The sequence below is a fragment of the Rattus norvegicus genome, chromosome 1 (genome assembly GCF_036323735.1).
Source record: "Rattus norvegicus strain BN/NHsdMcwi chromosome 1, GRCr8, whole genome shotgun sequence".
Lineage (NCBI taxonomy): Eukaryota > Metazoa > Chordata > Mammalia > Rodentia > Muridae > Rattus > Rattus norvegicus.
The window spans coordinates 146,008,650-146,022,031 of NC_086019.1; the positions used below are offsets into that span (position 1 = coordinate 146,008,650).

At 40.2% G+C, this 13,382-nt stretch overlaps 1 protein-coding gene across 2 annotated transcripts in view; it reads right to left on the bottom strand.

Annotated features, from left to right (window-relative positions):
- Positions 1-13,382, bottom strand: part of Saxo2 (stabilizer of axonemal microtubules 2) — a 42,969-nt gene that overhangs the window by 3,956 nt on the left and 25,631 nt on the right. The window contains exon 4 of one of the 2 annotated variants that reach the window (XM_063284801.1): positions 2,748-3,351. The exons of the other annotated variant lie outside the window; for it this stretch is intronic. Coding sequence (XP_063140871.1) covers positions 3,101-3,351 — 251 coding nt within the window. The 3' untranslated portion in view covers positions 2,748-3,100. Of the gene's footprint in view, positions 1-2,747; positions 3,352-13,382 lie in introns of those variants that run through there. 2 annotated transcript variants of the gene reach the window in all.

Consider the following 13,382-nt stretch of genomic DNA (forward strand, 5'->3'; position numbering starts at 1 on the left):
TATTTTACTTAAATCTATTTTTATGTATTAAATAAAGTTGACAAAAAAGAGAGGGCTAGTACTTTTCCACAGGAATCATATAACTAAAAGGTTATGTCTTTTGTTGTTGTAAAAATATAAAAATAAAATGTAAGTAACGGTGTCTTTTACCCTGCTAGGTCCACGCCGTGGTATCTGCTAGATATCTTGGTGGAAACACATCCCAGCCACACTTTCCTACACTCAAACCCCCACATAAAAGAACACACAACACAATAATCTTAGATCCAATTGGTAAAATATAATTGCCCACTTAAACATACAAAGCCCAGTACCATCCATCCCTTGAGAACATTAATAACAGAGAGCAGAATCTTAACATCACCTGCCATCTTGTCCTGCCACGGCTTCTCCCCTCTTCAATGGAGAGGTGGTTCTGGTGAAGTCACCTGAGTTCTGAGTCCTTGACTAGGCAGCTGTTCTTGGGGGAGTGGAATTAGCATCAACATACAGTAACTTCAGGGCAAACCACAACAGTCTTACTTTAAAAAAACACTAATATGAAGGTATAAACTAAATTATAAATCTTTTTTATTGCTTTTAAGTGTGTGTGTGTGTGTTCGTATGAGTGCATTTAGAGGCCAAAGTTATCAAAACTCTCTCAAGTTCGAGTTATAGGCTATTTTAGGCCACCAGACATAGAGTTTGGGAACCAAATTTGGGTCCTCTGGGGAAAGAAAGAATTGATTTTAACCAGAAAGTTGTCATGTCTATAGCTCCCAAAATTTGGAATCTTTAGCAGTGTTTAAGCAGTTGTTTATAATTTAAAAAGCTAAAAATTAATTCAGCTATTTAATCTCAATAGCAATGTAAATAAAGTATTTCACATTATTTTGAGAAATTCACACATGTGTTCTGTTATACATTGATAAAGTTTTACACGTTAAACCAGTCTTGTAAGCTGGGATATATTCTACTTATAGTGTGTAATTATTATATAAATTGTTAGATTCTATGTCTAATATTTTGTTGAGGACCTTTGCGTTTGTGTTCATGAGAAGTTCTGATGTGTGGTTTTCTTGTAATTTATGTCTGGTTTGGTTTTAGGATGATGATAGCTTCTTAAAGTGAGTAGAGGTATTTTAGCAAAAGTATTTGAAAGTATTCCAGACTTTGAGAAAGAATTGGAATAGTTTCCTCCTTTAGTTTTTAGGGGAGGTGACCCGTGAACAAACCTGTGCCTACTGTTCTCTGCTTTTGAAGATGTTCATGTTTTCTCAACTTCTTTAATAGATTGGCTTATTCAGATTGCCTGTTTTTTCTTGCATAAATTCTTGCTTGCATGGCTTCTGAAGAAATATTAAATGTAATTCTTATCTTTACTCCTCTCTTTTGGCTAAGATCAAGTGTACTCCTCTACAGGTAAGATTTTTTTTCTTTCATTATTTTTTATCTTTATTTTTTCAAAGTTTGAAAAATTATGTCTTTGTTGTTTGGGAAAACTTTTTAAGATGTACTTTTCTGTGTGAGAATGCTTGCTTGCATGTATATATTTGTTTGTGTTTGTTTTCATGCATGTACTTGCACCACATGTGCAGCTGGTGCCTGTGAAGGCTGGAAGAGGGCATTGGATCCCTGGTACTAGAATTAAAGGTGGTCATGAGCAGTCATATAGGTGCTGGAAGCCAAACCCAGTTCTTGTGCAGGAGCAATAAGTGGACTTAACCACCAAGTCACCTCTTCAGCCCCAAGTTGTAGCCCAGGCTAGCCTTCACTTGTGATACTTCTACTTTTAGCTCTTCAGCAAACCCTAACTAACTACACCACCACAACTTTTAATGTATTTAAAAGTATTTTTCTTTTTCTTTAAAGTTTTTTTCAAATAATTTTCTTTTTTCCCAGTTTCATAACTTTGAGGGGAAGTTGTCAAGCTGAGATATCCTGGCCCTTCTCACCTAAGATCCTTGCTCTCTTTATATGTCTTTCTCACTCCTGCTCCTGCTATACTCATTATACTCATCTATCTATCATATGTCTATCTTTCTATCAATCATCTGTCTGTCTGTATATATATATATATATATGTATGTATGTATATATAATCTATCTATCTGTCTGTCTGTCTATATATCTATCTCTTGCTATCCTCTTACTCTCCTTCTATTCTCCCTTCTCTCACAGATAGCCCTGTTCCTGGCCAGTCTGATGGCCATATTTAATGTACAAAATTTTTTCTCTGTCTGCTCTGGATATTTTCTCTTTTTTACCTACAATAAAAATCTTTCCACTAATCATATAATGAAGCAGTCATGTTAGCAGTTCCTTTACTGTGTCCTCTCATGTAGAGTTTCTTTGTGGTTCTCTCTTAGAATGTTTCTCTCTGATTAATTGTCTACCTGTTCTATTATACTCCTGCTTAATCCATTTCAGACCACATTATATTCACAGATATTTTAATCGCCCAATATCATAATTCTTTCACGCCTTACACTTACATGTGTAATTGTGCTCTGGCTTTTCTTCCCTTTCTCTCTAGTTTCTTTGGCTCATGGTATATATCACAAAAAAATAAATAATAAACTTAACTAAGACAGGTCCCTAACAGAAAATTTTGCCATGCAAAGTCTGGCATGAAAATGTTCTGAAAAGGAGAACTGTGGTTCCAACAGCTCTTCTTCTCTGCAGGCAGCAACAAGCAGCAGCCACTACCCTCCTCTTGTGTATCAGAGTCAGTTAGTATGTCTAAGCCAGCAGGCCTTGCTCCAGAGTGTGGCCAAGGTCTCTATTTTATTATATTATTCTTTGAAATAATTACATCATTTCCCTTTCCCCTTTCCTTCCTTAAAACTATGCCATATACCTCTCCTTGCTCTTTCAAATTCATAGCCTCCTTTTTCATTAAATGTAGCATGCATCCATATAGATCCCGAAATATAACTGTCTGTATGTTACTTCAAGGTATGATTCCAGGGCTGTCCATTTGGTATTGGAAAGCTAATGGGTGTACTCTTCCATAGATAATACTATTTCTCTTGCTTTCATCATTCCTTAGTTGCATGTAGTTCTTGTGTAGAGTTGAGAGCTCATTTTAGCATGTCTATCATTGTCCTTGTTGAGATGATCACATTAGTGAGATTTCAGGGGTGTGGCCTCTGACATTCCTAGGAGACACAGTTCCACACCAAACTCCGGTTCTCTGATTCTTGCATTCTTTCCACCTCCTACAATGATCCTGAGCCTTGGGTTCAGGAGTTGCATTACAGATGCATCCCTTGGGACTACAAGTCTGCATTTTGATTGGCTGTGATTTTCTGTGATGGTGTCTACCTTTGCAGAGAAGCTTCTTTGATGAGCGTTGAGGACTACACTTACCTGTGGGTATAAAGACAAATATTTAGACTGTATCTATGGATTATGTTGGTTTAATAAAGTGGTTTTGTAGGTTCTTCAAGATTCGTGACTTCACAAGCCCTGGGTAAATGGCCAGGTTTGTACTACCAGGCATAATTTCCCTCTTGTTGAGCAGGATTTAAGTCCAATTAGAGAGATGTTGATATCACCAAGGTGAAGGCCTCCCTTTGCTGCCACAGAGGCTCTTCAATTCTACCACTACCAGCTCCAGCATAGTTTTATAACACTTGAGTTGTGAGTGCAGAAAGGCCTAAACGATTGCAGGCAAACAAAGTCAATCACAGTCTAGTACTGTAGTGCTGTTGCCTTGGCCACACACAAAACCAAACACCAAACTGCCATTATTTGCAAAGTAGAAACGGAATGTTAGGAGACTATCATGATGGGCCTCCATAGCACATTGTCCTAGGCAGGTAATTCTATTACCACCATTGCCTGCAGCACCCTTGCAGAATAGATTTAAGATATGTTACATTTTACCCTCTGGAGAGGGAATTCTTTTGCAAATGCACCAATACCTCATATTTGGTAACCTCTCCTTAAGTTCTCTGGATTCTGGATCTTCAAAGTCATAGCTAGTATGGGTTCTAGGAGCAGCCCCTGGTGTTGCCAGAAAGCCTCCCCATAAGACACATACTCACCACCATCTGCCACTTGTCTGAGGAGTGAGGTGCCCCGTTTGCTTTGTAAACTTTCTCCTCCTTTGGACCCTCAAGAAACTCAATTGAGTCTCAGGAGCCATGATTTTGGAGCAAATCTCTAGTGAAATCTAAAGGTTTCCTTGTTCTCCTATTGCAACTCCTAAATCAATTAAGGATGAGGAAAACAGCCTCTTCGACAGACTTTTCCATTGAAAGATCCTCCTTCCTTGGCGTTCATGGATCTCTGACCAAGGCTAATAATTTTCAATGGGGTTTGAGGTCCTGGAACAGACTAGCCCAACTCCTTGGCCTCTGACGGAAAAAGAACTGTTCTCTCTCTTCTTTCCCTGTTCTCATGGCACACTAGTTTAGCACCTCTTTTAGGAGGATTTCCCTCAAAGCGCTTGGTTCTGCCAGGGCTGGACCCCCCAGTGTAGGGGAATGTCAGGGGGCAGGCAGGAAAGGGGGTGGTTTGAGAACACCCTTATAGAAGGGAGAGGGGGATGGGATAGGGAGCTTATGGATAGGAAACTGGGATGTAAATTCAAAAAATATCCAATTTTTTTTAAAAAGGTGACTCTCCCTCAACATTATATAGTTTCCCTTTCTTATCTCTCCTGCCTGGCCCTCTGGGGTGGTTTGAATATGCTTGTCCCAGGGAATGGCATTATTTGGAAGTGTGGCCTTGTTGGAGTGGTTGTGACGTTGTTGGAAGAAGTGTGTCTCGTGGGTGTGGGCTTTAAGCCCCTCGTCCTAGCCTGGAAGCCAGTCTTCTCATAGCAGCCTCCAGAAGAAGATGTAGAACTCTCAGCTCCTCCTGCACCATGCCTGCCTGGATGCTGCCAGGCTCCCACCTTGATGATAGTAGAGTGAACTTCTGAACCTGTAAGCCACCCCCAATTAAATGTCTCAATTAAGAGTTTCCTTAGGGGTTGGGGATTTAGCTCAGTGGTAGAGCGCTTGCCTAGGAAGCGCAAGGCCCTGGGTTCAGTCCCCAGCTCCGAAAAAAAGAACCAAGAAAAAAAAAGAGTTTCCTTAGCCATGGTGTCTGTTCACAGCATTAAAACCCTAACTAAGATGCCCTCTTAAGACTCTTCATATGAAGACTTCCACAAGACATCAGATTGAGTCTTTCCCTCTATGAACCTGCATTGCACACCCAGTGCTCTTACACTTTAACTGTTGACCTCAGTACCAGAAAGTCCTTTGTAAGGATGGGACATAACCCTTAGAAGCTGCACCATGACCATCTTGTAGATGTTTTAACAGGAGGTCCTTTGTAAAGAGTGGAATAGCCTTTTTCTAATAGGAAAAGGCAAATGTATTTAGTATGCCACAAACACACATTGACAAGATCAATAATAGAAGGACTGCCTGCCTAAGAGGAAGAGCTGTAGCAGCCTCCATGTTGGAGCTGCCCTCTTCAAGTTACCCATCATGCAATCCCCCATCATGCAGCTCCCATCATACAATGAAGGCAGTTTAATGTTGGATTCAGAGGTGTGCAACAATAGGCTGTGACTAATTTTGATGGCAGAACTCATCTATGCCGTGTCTGTTATGTTTTATAAAGTGGCAGTATAATACAAGGTAATGTGGTAGTGGCAGAAACAATCACACCCATGCAACAAGCATAGTATAAAGTTTATTGGGAAAGGGGCAAGGGCAGAGCCTGGAAATAGGTAGAAGCAGAGAAGGGGGCAGAAAGAGAGGAATAGAGAGAGAGAGAGAGGCTGGGAACATATGGGGACAGACAGAGTGGCGGAGAGTGAAGAAAAGGGGAAGAGCTGAGGTAGCCCCTCTTACATATGCCTGGCATGCATCGGATAGCAGCTGATTATGTAAGCTATTGCTAGGTTGCTGTTGGGTAGAGCCTAGCAGAATTGTCTGTAAGCCAACAATGCCACTCCACTATCTGAGGATTGGCCACAGAGCTATGGAAGATGGTGGTAGCAATGTTGGGGAGTTGTGCCAGGACTCTCAGTGGTGACTTGCCCTCAGTTTACTGTTGACAGATGTCTCTGTGTAAGCAGAGGGAATGGAAGTTGCCTCTTGCTGTTCAAAGATGCAAGGGAAATGTTGGGGTCACTGATTCTTTTGGGGGAACACTGGACAAGGCCTCCTTCTAGAAACTAACATTTCCTTTGTTCCCTTTCTTCTGGTTTCTTAATCATGCACTTTGTTTTAAGCTTGGTTCAGGAGCCTCTCTTGAGGGGTGAAACAAATAAAAAGAGAGCTTGGAAATGTTTCACGAATGGCATTTCCCCTGCCCTTTGGGAAGCATGAGGGCACTACTTTCTTATATTTGCTGTGGGAGTATGGAACTCTTGGAGGCAAGTCTCACAACAGTTGGGTATTCCTTCTGAGAACTGGGTCCTCTGGAATTTAACTCACAAGTTTCAGCACAGCTGAGCCTCCATGACAATTACATTTCAGGCTTTTCCACCCATTTCCTCTGTGCTTTCTACTCTGCTGTGCTAAGTTCTAGCCCCTGAATTCATCTAACTCTGCCACCTGGGTCTTTCTGTGCCCCGTCCTCTCTCCGAGATCCAAGAAGGATTGCTCATTTTCAGTCTGCTTAGCTTTTCATTTGTTTGAGTAGAGAAGGGACCTCGAGTTTGTTAAGTGTCCACATGTAACTGGATCCCAAGTGAACACTCTTATTCTGGGTCATGTGAATGAATTTAGAGAGGAACTGAGACGTAGCTGGAATCAGCATATGGACCCTACATAGGTAACTTACTCTAGTTAGTCCACACAGGCAGAAAGTAAAATGGTGATTGACAGCAGCTGGGGGAGAGGAGGGCTAATCAAGTTTAATGAGCACAGGGGTTCAGCTTTGTAAGATGGATAGTGGACTTGGGTAAGTGGGTAGTGTCTGGGAGTAGGAGAGGGTAACCATTATCAGAATATATTGTATGAAAAATATTTTTCAATAATATATAAAATAAATTTAAATTTTCTTTTAGTAAAAACTTTTAAGATTTAAAAGAATAATGATGGTCAGTAGTGATGTTGCATGCCATTAAATATTAGTTATCACTGAAAATTATAAAGACAAATTATGTACTGTATATATTCCACTTCAGGAAAAAGTATGGGGAGATTCCCACATTATTTTGTTGCTCAAAGTGTCTAACTTTGGCCACCAGGAGCTTTTATGGACTGTGTATGTTTAACAACCATGCATGTTCATAAGTACATCAGCACCCAAAGCCCATAAATGTCATTCTTTTATAAAAATCTGTTTCTACTTTCTGAGCCTGTGGTCTTATGTCCCTCTACAACAGGATTCCCAGAGACACTGTAGAAATGAGAGCGGGCTGGCCAGGTGGCTCAGTATGGGAGAGTTCCTGCCCAGTAAGCCTGGTGGTCTGGGGTCAGTCTGGAACCTACAGTGGAAGAAAATAACTGACTCCTGAGACTTTTCCTTTTGCCTACACACACACACACACACACACACACACACACACACACACACACACACACACAGAGAGAGAGAGAGAGAGAGAGAGAGACACACACACAGACACACGCGCGCGCGCTTGTCAGGTTGACACAAACTAGAGTCATGAAAGAAGTGGGAATTTCATTTCAGAAAACACCTCCATCAGACTGGCTTATAGGTGCATCTGTTAAACATTTTAAAAGTTAATTTACTTTATGTGTGTGGTTTGCCTGTGTATATGTATGTATGTGGACCATATGCATGCCTGGTGTAGAGGCCAGAAGAGATTGTTGTATTTCCTAGAAATGGAATTAAGGAATGGCTATGGACTTCTATATGGGTTCTAGGTCCTCATGTATCCTAACCACTGAGTAACCACTGGTGCCTCCAGCACCAGTAGGCATTTTCTTAATTTTAATGATTGACATGGGAGATGCCTTCCCATTATTGGTCTTGCTCCCTCTGGGCGGGCATTCCTAGGTTTTATTTTTAGAAGTAGGTTGAGCAAGCAAGTAGGCAATGTTCTTCCATGATCTCTGCTTCTGTTTCTGTTTCTAGGTTCCTGCCTTGAATTTCTGTAGGCTTCCCTTCATGATAGACTATTAGCTGTAACATGAAGTAAATACTTTTTCCCTCAGTTTTCTTGGTCATGGTGTTTATCACAAAAACAGAAAGTAAACTAGAACAGAAATTGGTATTTGATTCATTTGATATTGATGTGACCAACCTGGCCACGTGTTTGGAACTTTGGGCTACAAAAGCCACTGAATGTTCAAAGCTTGATTGGCTGTTTTATGGAAGATTGAAAGGTAAGAGTTTTAAGCACAAATAGTAGAATTCTGGCTTGTGAAGTTTCAGAGAGAAGTAAAAAGTGTCAGAACTATTTGTGTGACATATTTGAATTAAAAATCTGTAGCTTCTGGGTCAGGTGGGCTGAAGAATCATCGTTTATTATTAAGAAACTAAGATTAGTGGGGTGAACTCTTCAAAGTGTTTTCTTAGAGTCAGTACAATAAGCTGTAGTCTGTAACTTTTTGTAGATCTTTTGTTCTCTATTTTTCTTTTATTCCTTAATTACTTTGCTTGTGGGTTTTTCTTTAATCTGTCTCCTAAAAATATCTTCTCTGGCTCAGCTCATCTTCCCCTGGCTCGACTGTCACTAGCTGTCTTCTCTTCACAGTCTGCAAGCCCAATTCACTTCATGTGTCTCTTATTTCCACTGTTCAAATTCTCTTCTCTTCTCTTCTCTTCTCTTCTCTTCTCTTCTCTTCTCTTCTCTTCTCTTCTCTTCTCTTCTCTTCCCTGGTCCTACTCAATCTTCTTTCTTCCTACATCAACTGTCTTTTCTAACCCTACTCTTCTGCCTCCAGGACCCCACTTCTGCCTACTCCCCAGTTCTACTACTTTCTCCCCTACTACTGTTCTCACCAACTCCTTCCTATTTCCAGTTTTAACTCTCAGCCTCTGATGGCTTTTATATCCTCTCCTGTTACTAGAAGTCCAAAAGCCAACCGTCACTGAAGAGCAAAGGGTCAATTAAAAGAGCAGGCACCTAAGGTATTTCATGCAACATCCCTCCATTTGTTTTAGCTAATAATTATGCAGTTTTGAAGTTGCTTCTCAATTCTTTCAAATATATTTTCCAGGGTTCCCAGGTGCCTGATACATTCTTTCTGTTGATTTCTCAGGAGCATATGCACAACTGAGGTAACAGCTTAATTACAATGTTTCTCTCTTCTATAATTGAAACTGTTTCTTGAACATTTTATACTCCTGGGTGATCTTATCTACTAGTGTCTTGTGCTTTGCAGTTCCTCATTGAAGTCTCTTAATTTTCATCCACAACTCTGTGAACCTTTGACTTGTATTTCCAATTTGGGCTTGCAGGATGTGATATTTAGCATAGTCTGTCTTAAAGACCAGCTCATAGGCCTGTTGTTGCTCTGCACTGAGGATAGATCTGTATCACAGAAGACTAAAGTTCTGCTTATAAGCCTGTCATTGATTAGGTCCTGAACATTTCTTATCCAAGCTTTTCTGACTGGCAGGGGAAAGGCAGTGATTGGTTAGGCTATCATTTTCGTTCTTTTTGAATTTCAGAAACCAATGGTTTCCAATGCCCAAGGTTTTCAGAAGACCTCCCTTGCTCAACTCTGAGCTGTATTAGTTTTAATGGCATCCACAGCTTTTTGTTTCCTGTGGAAATAGAAGCAAATCCGACTCCCCAAAGTAGACCCAAAAGTGTCAAAGTGGTGGCTGCCCCCTCCTTCCTGGCCCAGCCTATGATGATGGCAATATACTTCCGCAGGGGCTGCCAAAAAATGGCAGCTCCTGTCAAAAAAGTGGCACCACATCTCCTCAGCCCAGGCTCATCTTTCTCTCCTCAGCTAGGGCTGCCTCGGGAGCTGTCCGTGGTGCTGACAGCTTTCCTGCCTCAGCCTGCTGCTGCTATGGGCAACTGTCCATGGTGATGACACCTTCTTTTCTGCCTCAGCCTACAAACGTGGTGAAGTACCTATCAGGAGCTGTCCACAGTGGATGCACCACCTCTCCAGCCTCCCTAAGCAACTCCACAGAGATGGCAACTCAACTAAAGCTGTCTGTGGCTGGGAAGGACTTCCCACCCCAACCAATGGGCAAGATGCAGGGGAAAAGGTGAAAAAAAAGCTAGCAATCCCTGAGCAGGGCAACCCACCAATCCCTGAGCTTCCCACAAAATCCCACCAATCCCTGACTGGAAAACTCACCAATCCCTAAGCTCATCAAGCTCAGGACTTGAAATCCCACTAATGCTCAATCTGTAAATCTCTGCCTTGAAGCCTCCAACCCTGAAGAAATCCTTTACAAGCTCTGCTCTTTGTCTGATTCCCTGCCGTCTGATGCTAAGAGCAGAGGGCAGCTGTCTCTGGATGCATCCGTCCAGACCCTGAACCCTCCAATATAACTCTTTTATGAGACTTTCTGCCTGACATGATTCACTGGAAGAAGCCAAGAAGCAATGAAGAGAATCAGCAAAGAAGGAGTGGGACTGAAGCTCCTGAGACTCCTGAGCTCAGCTGGGGACAACCATCCTCTGGGAGCTGACAAGACTTTGCTGAGCAGGCTTCCTCTCAGAGCTGTGTGATTCCTGGACCCCCATGTCTCATGATACCCTTGCATTGGGGTACCGTTTCCCCTCAGAGCTGTGTGGTCCCTGGTTTCCTAATCACTGGATACCCTTCCATCTGAGCAGAAACACACCAACACAATACATTCCTTGACTCCCATTTTTGATGTTAACACATCCTTATAGTGTGTAGGATGATTTAATTCAACAATTTTTCTATACCCCAGTGTCTTTCCGCTGCTGTTGTTCCTATCTTGTTAGCATTTAGGAAATTTAAAGTTAACAGAGAATTATTTGGTCTATCCTTGGGGGGGGGGCTTATTCTTCCTTTTCATATGAATTTATTTTAAACTGTAATTAGATATCTCTACAGCTGCTTGTCTTATACGATTGTGTGTTATACCTGTAATATTCTTAATATTATAATATGCAAAGAATTGCTTCATCTTACTAGGGACATACGTGAAATCATTATCAGTCTTAATTTGTACAGGTATTCAAATTATAGCCATTGATTCCAGTAAATGTCTAACTAGAGGATCAGCCTTTTCATAACTGAAAGCAGTTGCCCATTGAAAACCTGAGTGTGTCTCACGGGTACAGTATACAAAGTTTAATTTTCCAGATTCTGCAAAATGAAACACAGCCACCTGCCAGGTTTCATTTATTTTTATACTCTTCAGGATACTTCTAGCAGGTAATAGAGTTTGGCTCTACAAAGAACAAGTAGGATATTTTCTAAACGTTTCCTCAGCTAGTTGCCAGGATGTTGAAATTTTTTTTCTTTAAACCTTTACTGTTAACATGGTGGATTTTTTCCCATGAAATGTTGCATTAACACATTCATTTCATGTAAATAATTGGTTAATTTCTTCATTTCCTTGTGGAAATGGACCTGGCAGGCCTATATGAAACAGAATATGGGTGATATATAATAAAAAATTTGTTTCAAATAGTGTGTTGCAGTTGTATAAATAATGATGTTAATTCTGAGTTATCAAGAATAAATTCAGCAGTTTCCATATGCAAAACAACTCTGCATATCGAGAGTCAGTAATTGTATTAAGAGATTCAGGAAAATCTACTACCATTAGAATTGCATATAACTTTGATTTTTGAACTGATGTATATGGGCTTTGAACTATCTTGCTTATTTTATCTGACTTATAGCCTGCCATTCCCAAATTATTTGCATCTGCATAAAATGAAGGTGCTTCATGGCATAATCCAATTAGTTATTTAAATAAACTTAAAAAACTTGCTTTTAGAATATTTACTATTAATTTCTCCCAAATAGTTGCTACAAGCTCTTTGCTAATCTTCACTAATTAACAATACTGAAGTAATCTTGGAGATTGCAAGTAAAAATCTTACAAGAAGATAGTAAAAAAGCAGTCTTTTAAAACAATTAGTACTATGTCTTAGGTAATAAAGAAGGTAAAAGAATTCAGGCTATATCAGGCCCATTTGTTGAATTACCCTACTCACCACTCTCAAATCAGTTAATACTCTGTATTTTCCTAATTTCGTTTTTATAAAAAATACAGAAGAATTCAAGGGGCTGATAGGCTCTTCTATATGTTGAGCCTTCAGAGGCTCTTTTTCCAACTGTTCAAGTTTCTGTAAGTTAAGGGCAATTGCTCTACTCACACTGCATTGTTAGTCAAACATTTTAAGGGTAAGGATGTCAGTATAATTTAGCAGTGCTCTCACCCTCATAAATATGGAAACCCACTCAATCCCTGTTGTGTCCTCTTTACGGACAATCTGTAGTCTGTGGTTGTTTGACATTTTTCAATACATTTCCCTGAAGCATCTTCCATTTCATTCCTTATTTTGGGGATTATCTACTTACTGACCGTGGGCTCCAACCTCATAGGTAGCAATGAATAGCCTAGTAAGAGCACCAGTGGAAGGGGAAGCCCTGGGTCCTGCCAAGACTGAACCCCCAGTGAACGGGATTGTTGGGGGAGGGTGGTAATGGGGGGAGGATGGGGAGGGGAACACCCATAAGGAAGGGGAGGGGGAGGGGTTAGGGGGATGTTGGCCCAGAAACCGGAAAGGGGAATAATAATCGATAAGTAAATAAACAATACTCAAGTTAATAAAGATGGAAAAAAGAAAATATTAATATTAGTTTTCCAGTGCTATAATAAGTCTTATCTTCATAAATTGATGGTTATATCAGACACATAAGACCATAATATTCCTATTTTATCTTTTGGACCCACACATTTTTTTTTAGTGTAAACCAGACCAAAGTTTTTATTTAACAATAGGAATACATCCTAAAGGAGTTAAATGAACATTTCTGATTTAAGAGAATATTATTAAATGTTCTCTTTGATGTACAACATATACAGCCCTGTCCTCAGTACCCTTGTGTATCAATATTCATTGTAATCATAGGCTATATTTAAAATATTTACTCATATGGTCAGAGAAATATCACTGAAAAAAGAGTTCCACAAGGACAGCAGTATGAGTGTGGCACTTGGTTCTGGAGTCCTACTGAGGTACACAGAGTAGCTGAGAATGAGAAAACAGAAACAGTTGGGTGGTTCAGCCTCAGAAAGGCATTCAGTGTAGGTTATTTAAATACAGCCAACACTGGCCAGCTAAATAGCTTGAGTAACATAAATAGCTAAATAATGTCAAAGGCTATTTAAAATTTGCATTCTTTCTTCCAATACAATGAAAAATATATGAATTGTAGTACTTAGTGACTGAAACTGTATTTTAGCACTTTATATCTGAATGAAGGAAGATTAGAATTTATTTCATCCAATAATTATAC